Genomic DNA, 17,926 nt, shown 5'->3' on the forward strand with positions numbered 1-17,926 from the left:
GAAGGTCAGAGTCAGGGAGGCCTTAGAGATTATCCAGCAGAGCAGGGGTAGGAGGAGGCAACCCTCACACTGGAAAGAGTAAACCTGCTGGGCCAAGCCATGCTCACTCCATTCTTTGATGGAGTCTTGTGGCAGGCTAAGGAAAAGACCTGCTCATGACCACCTGTCATAATGACATATAGGTAGAGAAGAGTGAGGGGGCATACACAGAGGAGAGGCTGAATGATCTGGAAGACTTCCTGGAGAAGGGCAAGAGCATGAAGTGGAGCTAAGGCCAGGCCAGCAGCCCTCTCCCTCTGTCTCAGAGTTACAGACTAGGTGGTTTCTCTATCCTTCTGTTTCTCTCTGCTTCCCCCTCCCTCTCTCTGTCTCTTTCTCCCTCTTTCCCTTCCTCTATTCCTCCTCCCCTTCTACATAGTCACATATACTTACTGAAATCTGTAGCCTGGAGGAACCTGGAATTCCTTCAGGGGCCCCAGATCTCAGAGTCTCTGCCACTATACAATGGAGTGTGGAGGTGGGGGCCCCCATCTGTGTTACTGGAGCTACTTTGAGGAACCGGAGAATTTGTGGGATCAGGACAAAGTACCCCAGGGCCCAGGGCCCTGTAAGCCTTGAGCCTGATGAGATTTTAGTCTTTATTGGGAACCAAGGCACTGTAGGTGACCTTGATGCCAATGTTGTACTCCTGGTTGGTGGCATTGTGCTGGGAATGTTGGAGGGCCGAGCAATGATGTCACTAGGCTGCTGGTCGGTGATAACATACTGGGAATGCTAGAGAGCTGGGCAATGATCACTAGGACTGCTGGTAGCCTGAGTGATTATATTACATGGGGACCACCGGTGGTCTGAGTAGTGATGTCATTTTAGGACTTCTGGAAGACAAGATGATGGTATCATGATGTTACTGTTGGAGATTTGGGCTGTGATGTCACACAGGGTATACTTAGAGAATGAAATAGTGAGGTCTCACAGGGACCACTGGATTCAGGGATGACAAGATCATAGAATAAGATGGAGTGCAGTGGAAGCCCCAGTTAAACGAGAGTTTTCTGTGTTCTTCCACTGTGGTTTTGGCATTTAGGAAACACATAGTCTAGCCATGATTAGAAGCTGTGATCTTGGGACTCCTAGCTGGCTCAGTCAGTAGAGCATGATGCAACTCTTGATCTCAGGGTTGTGAGTTCAAGCCCTACATTGAGTGTAGAGCTTACTTAAAGAGAAAAGAAAAGAAAAGAAAAAAGAAAAGAAAAGAAAAGAAAAGAAAAGAAAAGAAAAGAAAAGAGAAAAGAAAAGAAACTGTGATCTTTATGTCAGGAGGGCTCATTTGGTTACAAGTAACAGAGGCCACTAGAGGTGGGTTAAGAAACAGGGACTTATTGTCAGGATGCATATGGCTTGGGAACTAAGATAGGTCTAAGGTCTTTGTGTGATTGATTGTTCTCTGTGTCCCTGTCTCTTGAAATTCATGTTTCTCTATACCAGGAGTTTCCCCTTACCATGCTTGACTACCCCATCCCTTACATGTTCTCTAGTCCAGATTCTGGAGAGATTAGACTGGTTTTCCAGTCACCACCACCACATTAAGTCTGGTATCCCTTCCTTTCTCCACTTCCATGTGAATACCATATTAGTACAGTGTAATTTCAGTGATAAACAAGATATTGCATAAGGCAAACACCATGTGATGGGTCTGATGCACTCAGGCACACTATTTCTCCCCTCTGGCCTCAGTTTCCCCATCTATAAAATTCTGGAGCTGTAAGTCCAGCCTATAGTCTCAGTGGTTCTGTGAGCAGGCCAGAGGTGTCCTCACTACAGAATTATTAAGCCAGGCTAGGGTTTCCGACCTTCCTTTTGTCGTTTCACTGGTCATGAAGATATTGTGTACACAAGCAGGGGCAGGGGGTGCTTAAAGTTTGTCTAGAGAAAGTGAGTCACCACTGCTGTACCTCAAGGGGCCAGGTCCTATGCCACAGTAGGAGCAAGTGCGAGGGTCATACCTGCCTTTGCCCCTTGGTGAAATAAGGAGAGCATCTGAGTACTCAGTCCAAGCATCTCAGTCACCCACTTACTCATGCTTTCATTCACACTTGTTCACCCACTCACCTTTGTGCTTACCCACTAATCCTGTCAGTCTTGCCCAGCATCAAGGACAGATTGAACATTAAGGGCATCAATAGTTTTCCTGTGGCCTGGCAGTTACCACTGACTACCCATGGAGGGGTTGGCCTCATTCAGCTGCAGGGTCTGGCTCTCTCATCAAACTAAGGACTGCTGAGGGTAAGCCTACATAAACAGTGCAGTGCCACAGTCCAGCCCAAGGGGAGGCCCAGTCAGGTGCTCAGGATTTGTGTGATGAACAAAAGGAGTTACAAGTGACTGTCACACTGCCCAGTTCAAGCCCTGCATGATCTGGGTGGGGTACTTCCTTCAGCAGCTACAAATCTCTCCCTTTGAGAGTCATCCCTCAGGGCCATACAGAAGGAGCCCTATAGGGTGAGGGACTGCCAACTCCCTACTGGCTTTGAGATAGTGCCAGGCATAGGGTGACCCACTTGGCTCCAGAGGATCTAGAAGCCCCCAGATCCTCCTCTTTGTGGGAGGTTCACTTTCTCCAGAGCATAACCATGTTCCTTCCTGAACCACTGTGTGCCTTCCCCATGGCTCAAGCTGCACCCTGGAACCTTCCACTGGAGGGGCAACTCCCTCCTTGCACACGAAGCCTCCTTTGCAAGTGATCACTGGAGGGGTTCCCAATGGGAATCCCAGAGTTGGTGAGGATTAGCAAGGGAAGGTGGGCTCCCCCATAGAGAGCTGCTGTGGTGGGCATGCCAGCTTGCCTCAGCTTCCAACTCTACCCACCTAAGGTCAGCCTGGCTCCTGGCTACATCCTGCTCCCTAGTCCTGGCTCCCAGTGTGTACCAACTGATGTTTTCAGAGTGCCTGGGTTGGGGGTATCTGGTAACTGTAGTCAAGCTTATGTCCAGAGCCCAGGGAACCCAATCCAGACTGTCCCTGAGCCCAGCCCAGGCACTTACTCTCTTGAGTAAGGGGCAGCATTAGGAATAGGACAGAAAGAATGACTCATCGAGACTAGTCAAATTGGAGTGGCCTCCTTATTTTTCCCACCCATGGGCTCCAGACTTCAGGACTGGCCACCTTGTCTGGACGGCCCAGGCCTGCAGTTGCCAGGGACAAAAGAGGTAGCCCGGCAGAGAAGGGAAGACAGCCCTCATCTCAGATAAAAGTCTCCCTTAGCATAGGGTCCCTGAGATGGGGGGCTGCTCTAGACTTCCTCTTCTGAGCTTGGGAAGGGTCCTGGACTGGTGGCAGGAGAGCTAGACTTGAGGGATGAGACTATAATGTTCAGTGACTACATTATGAGGATGGGTGCCACATGAGCAGAGAATGAAAGTAAGCAGGAGGCTCCCCACTGACACGGGACAGGCAGGGAGGGGGATGAGTGGTCCACTGTTGATGACCAAAAGCTGTGCTCAGGCCAGAAGGATGACACAGAAGGATGACCGGCTGTCCTGGGACCTCTCAATTCTGGGAGCATGCCTACAGCTAGGGTGCAGGCTGCAGCTGGGGACTGTGGCGCTAGAGGGTATGGGAAGATGCCCATAGGTGGCTAATTTGTAACTCGTAGAGACAATTCCATGTTAGTCCAAACTGAACTCCTTTCCTGGGCTGGGCGTGGGGAACACATGGGCATTATCCAGGCATCTAAGGACAACCACCTGCCCCTGGGCTGGGCTCCTGAACCCTCTCTGAGGTTACTGCTCTGTCCCAAGCCCACATACATTCTTCACCTAGCAGCTCTGAGCTTGCATCCCTCTTTCCTGTACCCCAGGGAGATTAAGGAGAATGATTGTCCATCCCTCAGATAAGCCTGGTCAACTTATCTGTTGGACCCTCCCATGAAGCCTAAGAAGGGGTAAGTCAGGTCTCCTGGTTCCATTTCTGAGAGAGAAGAGATGAAGCCCAGAGAGGAATCCCACTCTCTCTGACAAGCAGAGCAGGCGGATCTTGTCCATCCAGTGGGGGAGGGGCATGGGGGTCAGCTGAATCCTACCACAGCCTGGCTTCTTCCCTGGGACAGATGACTTCATGAAGCAGAGCCGGGGCATGCTGCTGCTCTACAGCATGAAGAACCCCAGCTTCCCTGAATACATCTTCAGCAGCGAGAGTGGCATCATGTGTCTTGACATGCACGTGGACCACCCTTACCTGGTGGTGGTGGGCCACTACGACGGTAATGTGGCCATTTACAACCTCAAGAAGCCCCACTCCCAGCCTTCCTTCCGCAGCTCACCCAAGTCTGGCAAGCACACGGACCCTGTGTGGCAGGTCAGCCTCGAACCAGGATTGGGAAAAACGGGTATAGGATCCCTGGAGGAGGGACCTTGGGGAGGACAGGCCATAGGCAAGCTTAGAGGCCAAAGAGCTGTGAGAAGGTGCAGAGGAGGGCAAAAGGTGGTTATTAGGAGGTAAGGGGTCTGCAGTGAGCTTGGGTCTGCTCCTCCAGAGCTGCTATCAAGAGTGCCCGCATCTGTCTGCTAAGGGTCTCTTAGGTGCAGTGATCAGTGACTCATAGCCCATGGCTAGAAGACTCTAAGACCTGACAGACATACTCAGCTGAGTATGTCAAGGGCTCCAGTTCTCCAGTTCCCTGTGTATGGGCTTTCTAAACTCCCCATGGGGGCTCTCCTCTGCCATCTGGGCTAGATTTGGGGGCACTCCCAGACAGTAGGTGGGAGTAGGTGCTGCCCATTGTTTGCCCTCTGGGTGGGGCTGTAAGGCCTGGTAGGTAAGGTCTGTCCCTGAGGCCTCTCTGTAGCATCGCTCTTCTCCAGACAGGCATAGGATGGGACAATTACCCTGACACTAGGGCTAGATTTCACCCTATGTTCCCCATGTTATCGCACTAGGAGTGGATTTCATGTTTCATCTTCAGAAAGTCTCTTAGCTCTGGCTTTGCAGACCCTTCCTTACTGTATTCCAAAAGTCCCCCTCCTTCTGAGGCTGCATACCCTTACCCATGGACAGGTCTGGGGAAATCCAAGGATAAATTTCTGCCTTAAGTCCTCCCAAGATCTCTGGGCTCCTCAGGCAGTGCTGGGACTCTGTCCTCTCATCTTCCTCAGCCCCCTGCCCTAGTAGAGTCTCCAGGCAGGCTCTGCATCCCTGCATTTCTGGCCCTGAGCTACCTGAGTCATGTGGACACCTGCCTTAGGAACTGGCTCTCATCTCCCAGACAGGCCTGAGCAGAGGGAGGACTGTCCAGGCACAAGGGACATGGTGTCTTCTCCACTCTATCTTTTACCCAGAGTCAGGGCTCAGATGTCCCCTTCCATAAGACATCCTCCCCGCTACTCTCCACCAGAGCAGGGGCCAAAACTCACAATCTCAAGAGTTCTCTCCTCTGAAAATCCTACCTTCTAGTTCATTGCCTCCAGGCACATGGAGGTCTCCAGACAAGGGGAGGCTATCTGCAGACATCAAGACCCAAGAGAGGAGAAAAAACCTGCTTAGATCAGACTAAACAAACATCAGGCCTGCCCCTGCTGTCCCGGCTCACACAGCCAAGAGCAAAGCACAGAGCATCTCTGATTGGCCTGACCACCCTCCACAAGCCCAGGAGAGGGCAAGGGGCCAAGGTCAACCATCCCACTGCCACACTGCTATGTTCTCTGAATCAGACAGCAGGTTGGGAAACGAAATGGGGCATGCAGAAGACACGTTATTGCTTTCACTGGGTGGGTGCCAGAGAGACTGGAACCCACCCAGACAGGGATGGCCTTCTGCTCTCCCACCATCCTGTCAGGAAAGCAGGGCTACTGCCTTTTCAAAACCAAAGACTCAAGAGTTCTTGGCAGGAATCATGGCTTTTGACATGGGAGGGGCCTGCCTGTCTCACTCATTTCCTGACTTCTTATTCCCTTTTTTCCCTCCCCCTTGCCTCATTCATCTCAGTAACTCCTCTCTGTTTGCTCCTCTGGGAGCTGAGGGTGCTTAAGGGTTTGGTCCCTGGGGTTCCTACTGGGGCGATAACCACAGCCATAGGCTAGGCAGGACAAGGCAATATGCTAAATGCTAAAGAGGGCTCATGGGAGCACTGAGGAGCGACATCTAGATTATCCAGGACAGGGAGCAGGGGCAGGAGCATCAGGTCTTCCTAGAGGAAGAAACACCTGAGCTGAATTGTAAGGGGTGAGAAAGTATTAGTTAATGACAATTAAATATAATATGAGATCCTAGGACAAAAAAAAGGATATTAGGAGAAAACTAAGCAAATCGAATGAAGTATAGATTTTAGTTAAAATACTATTAGTTAGATAAGGAAGGGTACAAAGGGGTTACATGTGCAATATACAGAGGCATCAAACAGCATGGCCTGCTGGGAAGCAACACACCATTTGGAGCACAGTGCGGGAGACAGGGAGGACCTGGGAAAACAGAGGCACCCAGTTGTGAGTATGCGTCTCTAGCAAGTGGGAATCTTGGACTTTAAGGCAGTGATTTCATGAAGTGTTAGTACAGAATTCCAACATTATTAACAGTGGGGGGTGGGGCTGCTTTGGTGAATCAAGGTCCTGCTGGCTTGAGCGTCCCCTGTTGTCACTCCTGTCCTCTAAGATACTTTCACAAGGTTCCTAAGACCATCAGAGAGTGTGGGGACAGAGGAGTAACACAGTCATGCATGTGTCTTGGAGATGTTCTCTCACTGCAGCATGAGAGATCTTGAAACTTGAGCTAGAGCAGGGGCAGTGGAGATAGAAATGAGAAGGTATGCTTGAATGCTGTTGAGGCAATAAAATCAATAGAAGGAAACTAGACAGATATGAGAAAGGGGAACAATTGGTGATGCTACCTGGCACTCTGGTTGGGAGTACCCAGTAGAGCATCCACAGAGGTAGGAATGCCAGAGCAGGAGGAGGTTTAGGCAGAATCCAAGAAGCTAAAGGAACACCTAAAATTAATATAACACCATACATTATTTATACTTAAATACATACATATGTACATATATACATACATAAAATTAAAAAAAAAAAAAAGCCAGAGGAGGTGTCCTACAGGCAGTTGGTTGTATAAGCCTGGAGCCTGGAGGAAAGCTTAGGCTGGTTAATGGTATGTCAGAGACATCAGAGTCTAGGTCCTTTTTAAAGGGACTGTGTCTCAGAGGAGACCAGAGAGGTTATTTTGGATCTCAAATGCCGGGCTGAGATAGAAGGACTTTGTTCTGTTAGCAGCAGGGAGCCATCGAAGATTTTGGAGCCAGGGAGAGAACTATCTGTTCAAATGGGACTGGGTTCCTGCCCCATGGCACAGACTACTTCCCAAGCGAGCCCATCTGGGTAGCCCAGCACTATTCAAGCCCCACTGTGAAGCCTCAACCAGCAACACTCTTTGGAGTGTGTGTGTGTCCTGTGCTATACTGGGGAAGGGCACCGGGAAGGATAGATGAGCAGAGATGGGGGTCAAGTATATCTGCCCTAATCAGATAAGGCAGAAGAGAAGGAATCAATTAAGCAGGCTTCATCTGCTCCTTACTACCTTATCAATTTCCTGGTCATTCTTTCCTTCTCTTAACCCCACTTACCACCTGACACCCCCCCACCACCATTTGTTCCTACACTACCACCTCCACCCCAGGAGCATGTGTTTGACTTGTACGCACACACACACACACACACACACAGAGGCTCACTTGCAAATATACACACCAACCCCCATTGGGCATCAGGCTGCTAAGTGGGGTGTGAAATACAATTTCCATGCATGCTGGCGGCTGCTCATTAAACACTTCCCTTTGCAGCTCCCTAGCGCCTCTTACAGCCTGGCCTTTGACACCCCCTGTCCCCTCCCCCCTTTAAAGAGACTACCTTTACACAGAAGGGGAATTGGTCTCAGCCTAAGGGTCAGCTCTGACTTATACCTCAGAGGCTCTGTGGTATTCTAGGCCCCCCAGTGGAAAAAAGAACCAGCTGACAGGACAGGCCCAGGCAGGACTGGGTCCGCCCTCCTGTAGCTCTGATCAGCCAGGCCTGGGGATTGGTTGGGGATAGGCCATCCCCTCTCCCCTAAACCACGCCCCTCAACAGCCATGGTGACAGCTCTGGTCACAGGAAGCTGAGCTGGGTTCTATCCTCCCTCACTGGGCCTCTACTTATGACAGGGGGAAGGGACAGGGTCCCAGCATGGGAGGTCAGGAGAGAGCTGGAGTATGGAAAGCTCTGGGCACCCAGCCCCACCCTAGCTCTCTGGGACACAGCTTGGCCAGGCCTCCACATCTGGCAACAGAAACTTGAGCCTCAAGCGTGTCATCTTCATAAGACAACAGCTCTGTCTCCAAAACACTTTCCCATATGTTTTCTTCCAGCCCTGAGAATATGGGTGGGGCACGGTTATTAACCCCAAGTTGCAGATGCAGAAATGCAGCTCAAATCTGAGATTTGGGAGCACGATTCTGGGAGCAGGAGCTCATAGTGAAGTGAAGGTGGGAACAGAGGAGAGACCACCTAGAGAAAAGCCCACCTGGAAGCGGAGAGCAGGGGAGGGGACGTTCTCCTCCTTGTCCCCCAAGCGAGCAGGAAAAACTCTCCTGCAGAACCTTGGCTCCCTGATTCCTAGGATGAGGGTCATAATGAGGACATTTGCTAACATTTATTGAACATTTAATAGTTGCAATGTTCTCTCATCAGGGCCTCATGTTCATTGTCTCATTTAGTCCTTACAACAAACCTGTGCTATTATGGTTCCTATTTTATAAGTGAGGAAACTGGTTGATGGACTCTGTCCTTTTCAGGCCCTTTCTACATAAGGAGGTTGAGACCAGAGACACCATCTTCCCCTACAACTGGCCCTGGAACCCAACCCAGGGAGGAATTGGGCACCTCCAACACCAAGCCAGGGGATTAGGGCAGTGCCCTGAGTGGCATTGTTATCCCAGGATGGTCAGGGAGGGAGGGATGAGAGAGACAGAGATGGGTGGAAGGAGGGAGGGAGGGAAGGCCAATTGCAGGACTCTGGGAAATGGGCTCCCAGAACTTGCTTCTGAACCTGACATGGACTCTTGAGGGAGCCCTGCTCAGCTCCCAGCCCTAACTCGACACCATACCAGTGTCCCACAGCTCACGGTTTGGGATGTTTCAGGTCAGGTGGCAGAAGGATGACATGGACAACAACCTTAACTTCTTCTCTGTGTCATCTGACGGCAGGATTGTGTCTTGGACGCTCTTAAAGGTGCCTGTTTCCCAAAAAGGGTCATATGGGGTGGAGATGGGGCTTGGGGGGAGCTGAATGGCAAAGTCTGCTCTCAACCCTGCTGATGTGGCCCCACCCATGTACCCTCCCCCATCCCTTGTGACTGCAGAGCGAACTGGTTCACACAGATGTCATCAAACTGAAAGTGGAGGGCGGTACCACGGGTGGTCTCGATGGGTTGCAGCTACACACAGTGGGTAAGATCCCCAACCCACTCACACCCAGGCCCGGCCACCTCACTCAGGCCTCATGAGGGTCAGAGATGGTAGCCCTCCCCCTTTACCGAGCAATCCCTCCTCCACTTTTGCTGGATGGAAGCCTGGCCCTGTCCTCCCAGTGCTTGGCTGTTTGCAGACCCTCTCTGTTTATGCAGGTCCCATCCCAGTTTGCAGACCCTGTTCCTGTTTATGCAGATCAGGTGCTGTTATGCAGATCTAGTCCTGTTTATGCAGATCAGGCCCCTGTTTACCCAGATCCTGTCCCTGTTTACTCAATTCCTACCCTGTTTATGCAGAGTATATCCCTGTTTGCATAGACCATGTCCCTGTTTGCAGACCCTGTCCCTGTTTACCCTGACCCTGACCCTGTTTAAATCAATTCCTTCCTTGTTTACCCAGGCCCCATCCTGTCTGCAGAAGCACTGGCCGTTTGCAGTCCCAACTGCCTGGGACAAGCAGCAGGCCAGGCGGCCGGTTTCTGTTTGCTTGCCTAGCCCCAGCCCCTGCAAGAGCCTGCAAGAGCCAGAGCTCTGGCTGTCACAGGGGTCTGCTGGGTAAAGGAGGTGCTGGGAGCCTCCCTCCCAGAACCGGTCTAACACTGCTGTACCTCTTCTCCCAAGGCTGTGGCACCGCCTTTGACTTCCACAAAGAGATCGATTATATGTTCCTAGTGGGCACAGAGGAAGGAAAAATCTACAAGGTGAGGCAGCACTGACCTGAGAACGACGAGAGTTTATCCTTCTCAACAGACCCTATTCTGACAGATCTTAGGGTTTGACCAGTTCTAGGAAGCTTCTTGGGAGAAGAGAAGGTATTTCTTGACTTGTTTCAGTGGCAGGAAGAGTGGATGACTGCAGGAAAGAGGATGAAAATCTAGACGGTGACTTTAGCCCAGTCTGGCACATTTCCCTCTGGGCCCTCCCTCCCTTCCTAGGAGTAGAGGAAGTAGAAGTAGGAGTGGGTGTTGGGGGGGAGTTGGAACATTCTGAGAAGACTTCCTGGAAGAGATGAGAACTTCAGCTGAGCTTTGAAAGCCAGGTAACAAGAAAATTAATCTCTGAATCCTGGGTGTCTCAGCCAGTAGGATGGAACTTCAAGGCCAGTTTCTGCAAGGTCTCAGTGTTAGTAGGTGAACATCCTTCTGAACCTCCATCCATCCAGAAATAGCTCTGCTGCAAGCTTTTCTTAGGCTCAAAAACTCAGAATGTTAATTACAGGCAGCCTCCCGGGAGCCCCTAAGGCCCAGCAGGAGCTGGTCTGAATGCAAAAGAGGTCCCCACCCCCCTGTACACCCCTCCCTATGGCAGCGTGGGAGAGGCAGAAGGGAAGAGACTAGTCAGTCACACTATCTCCTGGAGGGAGAGAGGGAAGGGCATGATGGTCTGGGCAAGAAACCCAATGGGAAGTCATGAGTTGGGACTTGCTTCTGGCTCTGCACCTGCTCTTACCTGGGCAAGGTGGAATGTTTATCACTATTGTGAGGATTCTATAGGCTGTGAGTGGACTCAGGCCTTGGCCTGGACAAAGGCTAAGGCACACATCACCCAGGGCCCCCAGGCTTGCTTGGCCTTGGTTCCCAGAGAGAAGGCCTTTTCTACTTGGCCTGGAATCCTCTGGGCAGACTACAGCACTGTCTCTCACCCTCCAGGAAAACTCCCTACCCACCCAACCCCCAGCCCATTAAGCCCCTCCTTTCTTTCTTTCTTTCTTTCTTTCTTTCTTTCTTTCTTTCTTTTTTTTTAATTTCTTTTTTTAACGTTTATTTATTTTTGAGACAGAGACAGACATAGCATGAATGGGGGAGGGTCAGAGAGAGGGAGACACAGAATCTGAAACAGACTCCAAGCTCTGAGCTGTCAGCACAGAGCCCGACACGGGGCTCGAACTCACGGACCGCGAGATGATGGCCTGAGCTGAAGTCGGCAGCTTAACCGACTGAGCCACCCAGGTGCCCCCCTCCTTTCTCTCTAGTGTTGAGGGCACAGAGAAGAGCAGCCAGTAGCTTAGTCCCATTTCAGCGGTGACAATAATGTGGGGACAGAAGAGGAGTCTTAGGTTCTGACCCTCCAGGGCACCCAGGGAAGTGTGGTGGCTGCTGACCTCTCTCTCATTCCTGACCCCCCCCACCACCCTCACCCTTGCCCCAGTGCTCTAAATCCTACTCCAGCAAATTCCTTGACACCTATGATGCCCACAACATGGCAGTGGATGCTGTGTCCTGGAACCCATACCACACCAAGGTCTTCATGTCCTGCAGCTCTGACTGGACAGTGAAGATCTGGGACCACACCATCAAGTGAGACACATGCCTTCCCTCAGGCCGCACTGTGGGCTGGGGCCACCGGGGCTCTAGCACCATGAGCCCTCTGTATGGCAAACTTTCTACCCCTCCACCACTGCAGGACCCCAATGTTCATCTATGATCTAAATTCAGCTGTGGGCGATGTGGCCTGGGCACCATACTCTTCTACTGTGTTTGCAGCGGTTACCACCAATGGGAAGGTGAGTGCCCCGGCCAACCCTCTACTAGAGATAGGATGAAGTATCTCAGGGGCTCCCTCTTATCCCACAGAGTACCCTGCTCAGGTAGGGGAAGGTGGGACATAAGGATTCTGTATTCTCAAGGGTTAGGCAACCCAGAGCCCTATCAAAAAAAAGAATCATTCACCCCATGAGGCCTAAAGGAGAAAATGGTGCTGTTCATCTTAAAGGAGAGAACACTCTGGGGGATAAGATGCCATGAGGAGCAGTTATCTTCTCTGAAGGCCCTGGGGAGGGAGCTACAGGATGGCAGGGACAACCTTGATGTAAGGGAAACTTCTGAGCCAGAGTTTATCTGTGATTGAAATAATGTCTAAAAGGTAGCAAATTCCTCATCCCTGAGAGTGTGCAAGCTGAGTCTGAGAAGGGGAGATGAGAGGGGTCTGTGTAACACTGAGAATTGGTAAAAGCTCAGAAACAAACATTTTTTGAGAAAATTCTTGGATACAAATCCATTTTTCCTTATGGACTTTGATATAAACTCACAGGCAACTACTCAAGGAAAGACTATAGTTTAAGGCATCACCCTAAAGTCAATCAGTCATCTATTTGCTGAACAGAAAGGGCCCAGCACCAGGCAATTCAGGTCCCTATCGTTCTAAGAGCTCACATTCTTGTGAAGGGACAGAAAAAAAAAAGCAACAACAAAAATAGTGTTAAGTGCTAGGCAGGGATTAAAAGAGGAGTATGTGTGTACACAGTGCTCATAGCAGTATTCATAGTAGCCAAAGAGTGGAACAATCCAAACATCCATCAATTGATGAATGGATAAACAAAATATGGTATATCAAAAAGATTATTATTCAGCAATAACAAGGAATGAAGTATTGGATACATGCTACAACATGGATGAACTTGAAAACGTGTTTAGTGTAAGAAGTCAGTCACAACCACACACTTGTAGGATTCCATTTATATAGGTCTAGAATAGGCAAAGCTATAGAACCAGAAAGTAGATTTGTGGTTGCCTAGGGCTGGGGGTGTGGGAGAAAACAGGAAGTGACTGCTAATGGTACAAAAGTTCTTTTGGGGTGATGAAAATGTTCTAAAATTGGTTGTGGTGATGGTTCCATAACTGTAAATATACTAAAAACCAAGAATTGTACACTTGAAGTGGGTAAATGTTTTTGTATGTGAATTATATCTCAATAAAGTTATATTTTTTTAAAGGAGAGAGAAAAGGGGCACCTGGGTGGCTCAGTCCATTAAGCACTCAACTCTTGGTTTTGGCTCAGGTCATGATCTCACAGTTCATGAGTTCAAGCCCCACGTCAGACTCCACAATGACAGTGCAGAGCCTGCTTGGCATTCTCTTTCTCTCCCCCTCTCAAAATAAAAAAACTTAATAAAAATAAGTCATTACTTGAAGAAAATTTTAAAAAGAGAGAGAGAGAGAAAGGGAGTGATGTAAAGAAAAGGACTGGTCTCTTAGAGTCGTCAAAGAAAGCTTCTTCAAATGGTAACATTCAAGCTGAGAGCTGAATGATAAGAGCCGCCCCGTGTGAAGACAGAGAGAAGCATTCCAGATGGCGGGGGAATAGCTAGTGCAAATGCCCTGAGGTGAGAATGAGCTTGAAGGTGTTTAAGGAACAAGCAGGCAAATATGGCTGGGTCTAGGAGGCAAAGGAGAGAGCAGGAAGTGAGAGTGGAGAGCGGAGAATCTGGAGTCAGGAATTTGGATTGTATATATACTGCCAAGGGAAACTATTGGAAGATTTTAGATTTTTTAAAGGTAAGTTGAGAGGCTGCCTGGAGCATGGATTGTAGAGGGGCAAGAGCGGAAGCAGAGAGACCCATTAGGAAACTGCCACAGTTGTCCAGGCAAGAGTTACTAATGGTCTGGACTTAGGGAATGGTAAAAATAAGATCAAATATTTGTTGAGCACTTATATGACAAGTGCAGTCTGAGCACCTCACATATATTAAACCCTCGCATATGATATAAACCCTGGCTCTGCCACTTACTAGCAAGTTAGCCTTAAGGGCCTCTATCTCCTCATTTATAAAATGGGGATAATAACAGGACCTACCCTATAGAGTGGCTGTGAGGATGATTAGGTGTACAACTATGTAACATGATCCTGCAAAGTCTGGTACATAGTAAGTGTTCAACAAATGGTAGCTGCCATTATTGTTAATTCTGCATAAATTTTCTAAGCTTTTTATTCTCATTCCCTCAACCACAGGAAAATGTAATCAGAGACACAAATTCCCTCTCCCACTGTCTCCAGCTCCAGTGTGCTAGACTTCTGATGTGTTTCCCCAGAAAACTCATGTGCTAGTTCTTCTGAAGTGGGGGACAGGGTCCCTATTATCCTTGAGTATGCTGACACCCACCTCTCCACAGACTCATGTGTTTGACTTGTCCATCAACAAGTATGAGGCCATCTGCAACCAGCCTGTGGTGGCCAAAAAGAAGAACAAGATCACCCACGTGCAGTTCAATCCCATCCACCCTATCATCATTGTGGGTGATGACCGTGGGCACGTCACTTGCCTCAAGCTCTCACCCAACTTGCGCAAGATGCCAAAGGTACAGGCTTGGGTAGTATGGGCTACTGTAAGAAATAAAGTTTCCAAAGTGGTGGGGGTTGAGAAAAAGGGGAGGAGCCAGGAGGTGACCCCCTCCCCCCGCCCGTTTCTGGCTTGGGAAATGCAGGGTAAGGGTGGCGTCATTGCCCAAATAAGGAGCACAAAAGAGGTAGGTTTGTGGAGACACAATGAGATCAGTTTTGAAATGCTGAATCTAAGTTACCTGGGGGGCTCCCACGTAGAGACATCCAGTAAGCAGGTGACTATCTGGGTCCAAAGCCTGGGAAGCACGTGGACATCATCAGCTTATTTGGTGTAGACCAGGTTATCCAGGCAGGGGGCTTGGAGCTTAGTCACTTAGTCATTGGCTGGGCTTAAAGGGCCTCAGCTCCAGTGGTCCCTGAGCTGGGAGCTGCGGGTCCACACAGGGAAAAAGGTAAAAAGGAAAAGAGGGTAACTAGGTCAGCAGCTAGGCAGCCCTCCTTTTGAGTTCTGGTTCCTTTCTGAGATCTGTACTGATCTGGAGACGGTGCCCAGAGCCCAAAGGCACTGAAAACAGGCCATGAAACCTAGAGCCAGGACCTCAAAGTCTAGATCTCAGAGTCCTGATTCAGATGTAAGAGTCCAGGCCTTAGAATCCAGAGCCCAATAACCCAGAGCCCAGTCCTGCCCATTTGGGTGCTAAGACAGGATATGGAATTTGTTTTCTGCCGGGTTCTAGGCCAGGATCAGAGCTGGGCCAGGGCTGGACCAAGTTGCCCTGATGACTACACCTCTTGGTTGCAATATGGGGCATTTATTTGCAGTTTGAGGCAAGGGCAGGCCTCTTTCAACTACTGATACCTGCCTCCTTGCACCCTTACCAAGGCAGGGGCTACCGCAACGTACCTCTGGTACCTGCCTCATCTATTCCGCACAATGACCAGAAGGCAAGGACTGGGAGTTTGGCCGGGCCTGTAATTGTAGCCAGCTGGGGGAGGGGGTGGACTTGGCTATAAATACTCAGAAGGCTGCTAAGCGCCTGCAGCTGTGGCCTAGAGGCTGTGGTGGGCTAGGAATGGGGTGGGGTGGGATGGGATGGAGGAGTTGGGCATGGTCTGAAGCTCTTTGCTGAGCCCAGCTAGTTGGCCTCAAGGAGGAGGGAAGGAACAGATAAAATCTGATCTTAATTTAGTGACGAGAGAGACTGAAGATTGAGCTGGCGGAGCTGGACAGCCCAGTGAGAGACAAGGGTACAACCATCACACCATGAGGATGGTAGATCTGGGGGTGGGGAGGGCTGCCCTGCCCACTCTGACCCAGGGAGGCAAGGATCTCCCCTAGTCCCAACTCCTCTCAGAGCAAGGGTCAGTCATAGCTAAGGGAGCTGGGCTCTGTATATCCGGCGACCTATATCTCTGAAGACCTGAGGAAATAGATGCCCGGGGAACAGAGGACCTGAGCAGGTGACACAGCTGAGGGCTAGTACTTCAGTGGATTAGAGGTTCCTGTGAAACCGTCATCTGATCCTATCAGTAGTCAAGTGATTTGTGCAAAAGGAAGTCTTCTGGGCATCCCTACCCTGCCCCCCGCCCCTCTTCGGGCTTCAGTCTCCCTGCCCTTCTCAGGAGGGCTTGGCCACAGAGGCCCAACTTCCTGACCCATGAAGCTTCCCCTAATTGGTGTCAGAGCACAACTTGTCAGAGGTCAAAGACTATCTTTCCCTAACTACCATATAGATGGGAAACAGAAGCCCAGAAAGGCAAGGGACTTGCCCAAAGTCATATAGGGAATTAATGACAAAGCTGAAACTAAAAGCCACGTCCCGAAATTCCTAGGGGATGGGGTGAAGCCAAGAAGAGAGCACTAACTTGATTTGGGAGGGAGAGTAGTTAGAGAAAAAGACATCTTTATCCTCTGCCTAGAAAGTGTAGAGGTGAACTGGGCAGTGGCAAAGGCACTGGGCCACAAGGGGAGAGGGAGACAGATTTCGGAGCAGGTGCAGCAATCACACCAGGAGGAAATCTAAGATCTGCGTGGTGTCAGCGGCCCGGATGGGGCCAGGAAGGGGCTTGCTGGCCATGTACTCTCTCCCCTCCTCACAGCCCAGGCCAAACCTAGGCTGGGCCCTCAGCAGGCAAGGCTGGAGCAGGTGCCAATGAGCAGTGAGCACAGGTGGCTGAGAAGGCAGGGGAGGGGGCTCAGGAACAGAGGGAAGGCAGGAAATGGCAGCTGCCCCAGCCTAGCCCATATCCTGCTGCCTGAACAGAAGGGAGTATGGAACTAGTGCTGGTCTGCCATAGAGCTCTTGGGGCCTGTGAGTTACACATACCCCAGTGTCCCAATTCTCTTTTTCTCAGGGCATTAGAGTGCCCTGTGGACCGGGGTGAGGGGTCATAAATTTAGGATCTGCTCTTCTGAGGAACAGTCGCACCTAATGACATCTGGAATCACATGGGATATCTCATTTGCCCTCCTGGGTCTCTTGACAACCTCCTCCACCCTGGGTATGTCTGACACAGCAGACCTGGCCCCAAATGTCACTCCACTCCAAACCTGATCTGAAAGTTTTGGTACTAGGTGAGGGCATCTGTGGCTTTGTCCACACCTCTCTCCCTCAGCAAACACCCATCTTTTAGTTCCTTGTTAGGACTCAGCCAGGGACACTCCTGTGGAAGGGTGGTCCCAACAGTCAGAGCCCTCACCTCTCCCCAGAGCTACAGCCCTCCCTAGCCTGAATGGCTAGTTCCTGGGAGGGTCAGTGGGTGGAAACCTTCTCCCAGCATCAAGACCCTTTGTTGATCTTAGATTCAGAGCCACACCTAGATTCTTGAGGGCCCCAGCTGAGCCCATGTCTCCTAACCTGAGTTGGGGAAGGACCCTGTGGGAGTGGGGAGAGGCGGGGATCCAGTATCTAACTGGGTAGAAGAGTGGTGGGACAAAGCTGGGGCAGGCTGGGCAAAGGAGCCAGAGGTGGGACCCAGAGAAACGTGGCCCACCCCTCACCATTCCTCCCCAACTTGTACTCCCCCCACTCCAGGAAAAGAAGGGGCAGGAGGTACAGAAGGGTCCAGCTGTGGAGATCGCAAAATTGGATAAACTGCTGAACCTGGTGAGGGAAGTGAAAACAAAGACCTGAGGGCCTGGTCTCAATCCCTGTCCCATTTCTTGAACCCAGTACTTGTAACCCCTGACCCTGGTACCTAAGCCCAGCCTTAGCACCAAGTATGTGACCCAACCCCTAATCAGGTCCCAGTATCTACCCTTAGTATCTCCTTCAGCCCTGGTCCCAGCACCTCACCCCAGGACTCAGCCCTCAACCATTATCGCATCCTACTTTACACAAATAAACCTGTGTCTGGAAACTCACCCCACACCTTTAA

At 50.5% G+C, this 17,926-nt stretch overlaps 1 protein-coding gene across 1 annotated transcript in view; it reads left to right on the forward strand.

The window, feature by feature from the left end:
* The window catches only part of DNAI1 (dynein axonemal intermediate chain 1), a 59,095-nt gene extending 41,183 nt beyond the window's left edge, over nucleotides 1–17,912 (forward strand). Inside the window, exons 13-20 of the mRNA XM_007076554.3 lie at nucleotides 4,106–4,353; nucleotides 9,163–9,252; nucleotides 9,383–9,470; nucleotides 10,112–10,191; nucleotides 11,639–11,787; nucleotides 11,894–11,993; nucleotides 14,380–14,565; nucleotides 17,584–17,912. Of these exons, the coding sequence (XP_007076616.1) occupies nucleotides 4,106–4,353; nucleotides 9,163–9,252; nucleotides 9,383–9,470; nucleotides 10,112–10,191; nucleotides 11,639–11,787; nucleotides 11,894–11,993; nucleotides 14,380–14,565; nucleotides 17,584–17,682 (1,040 nt within the window). The 3' untranslated portion in view covers nucleotides 17,683–17,912. The remainder of the gene's footprint in view (nucleotides 1–4,105; nucleotides 4,354–9,162; nucleotides 9,253–9,382; nucleotides 9,471–10,111; nucleotides 10,192–11,638; nucleotides 11,788–11,893; nucleotides 11,994–14,379; nucleotides 14,566–17,583) is intronic.
* Nucleotides 17,913–17,926: the final 14 nt, after the last annotated feature.

This window comes from Panthera tigris, chromosome D4 (assembly GCF_018350195.1).
Source record: "Panthera tigris isolate Pti1 chromosome D4, P.tigris_Pti1_mat1.1, whole genome shotgun sequence".
NCBI classification, from domain to species: Eukaryota; Metazoa; Chordata; class Mammalia; order Carnivora; family Felidae; genus Panthera; species Panthera tigris.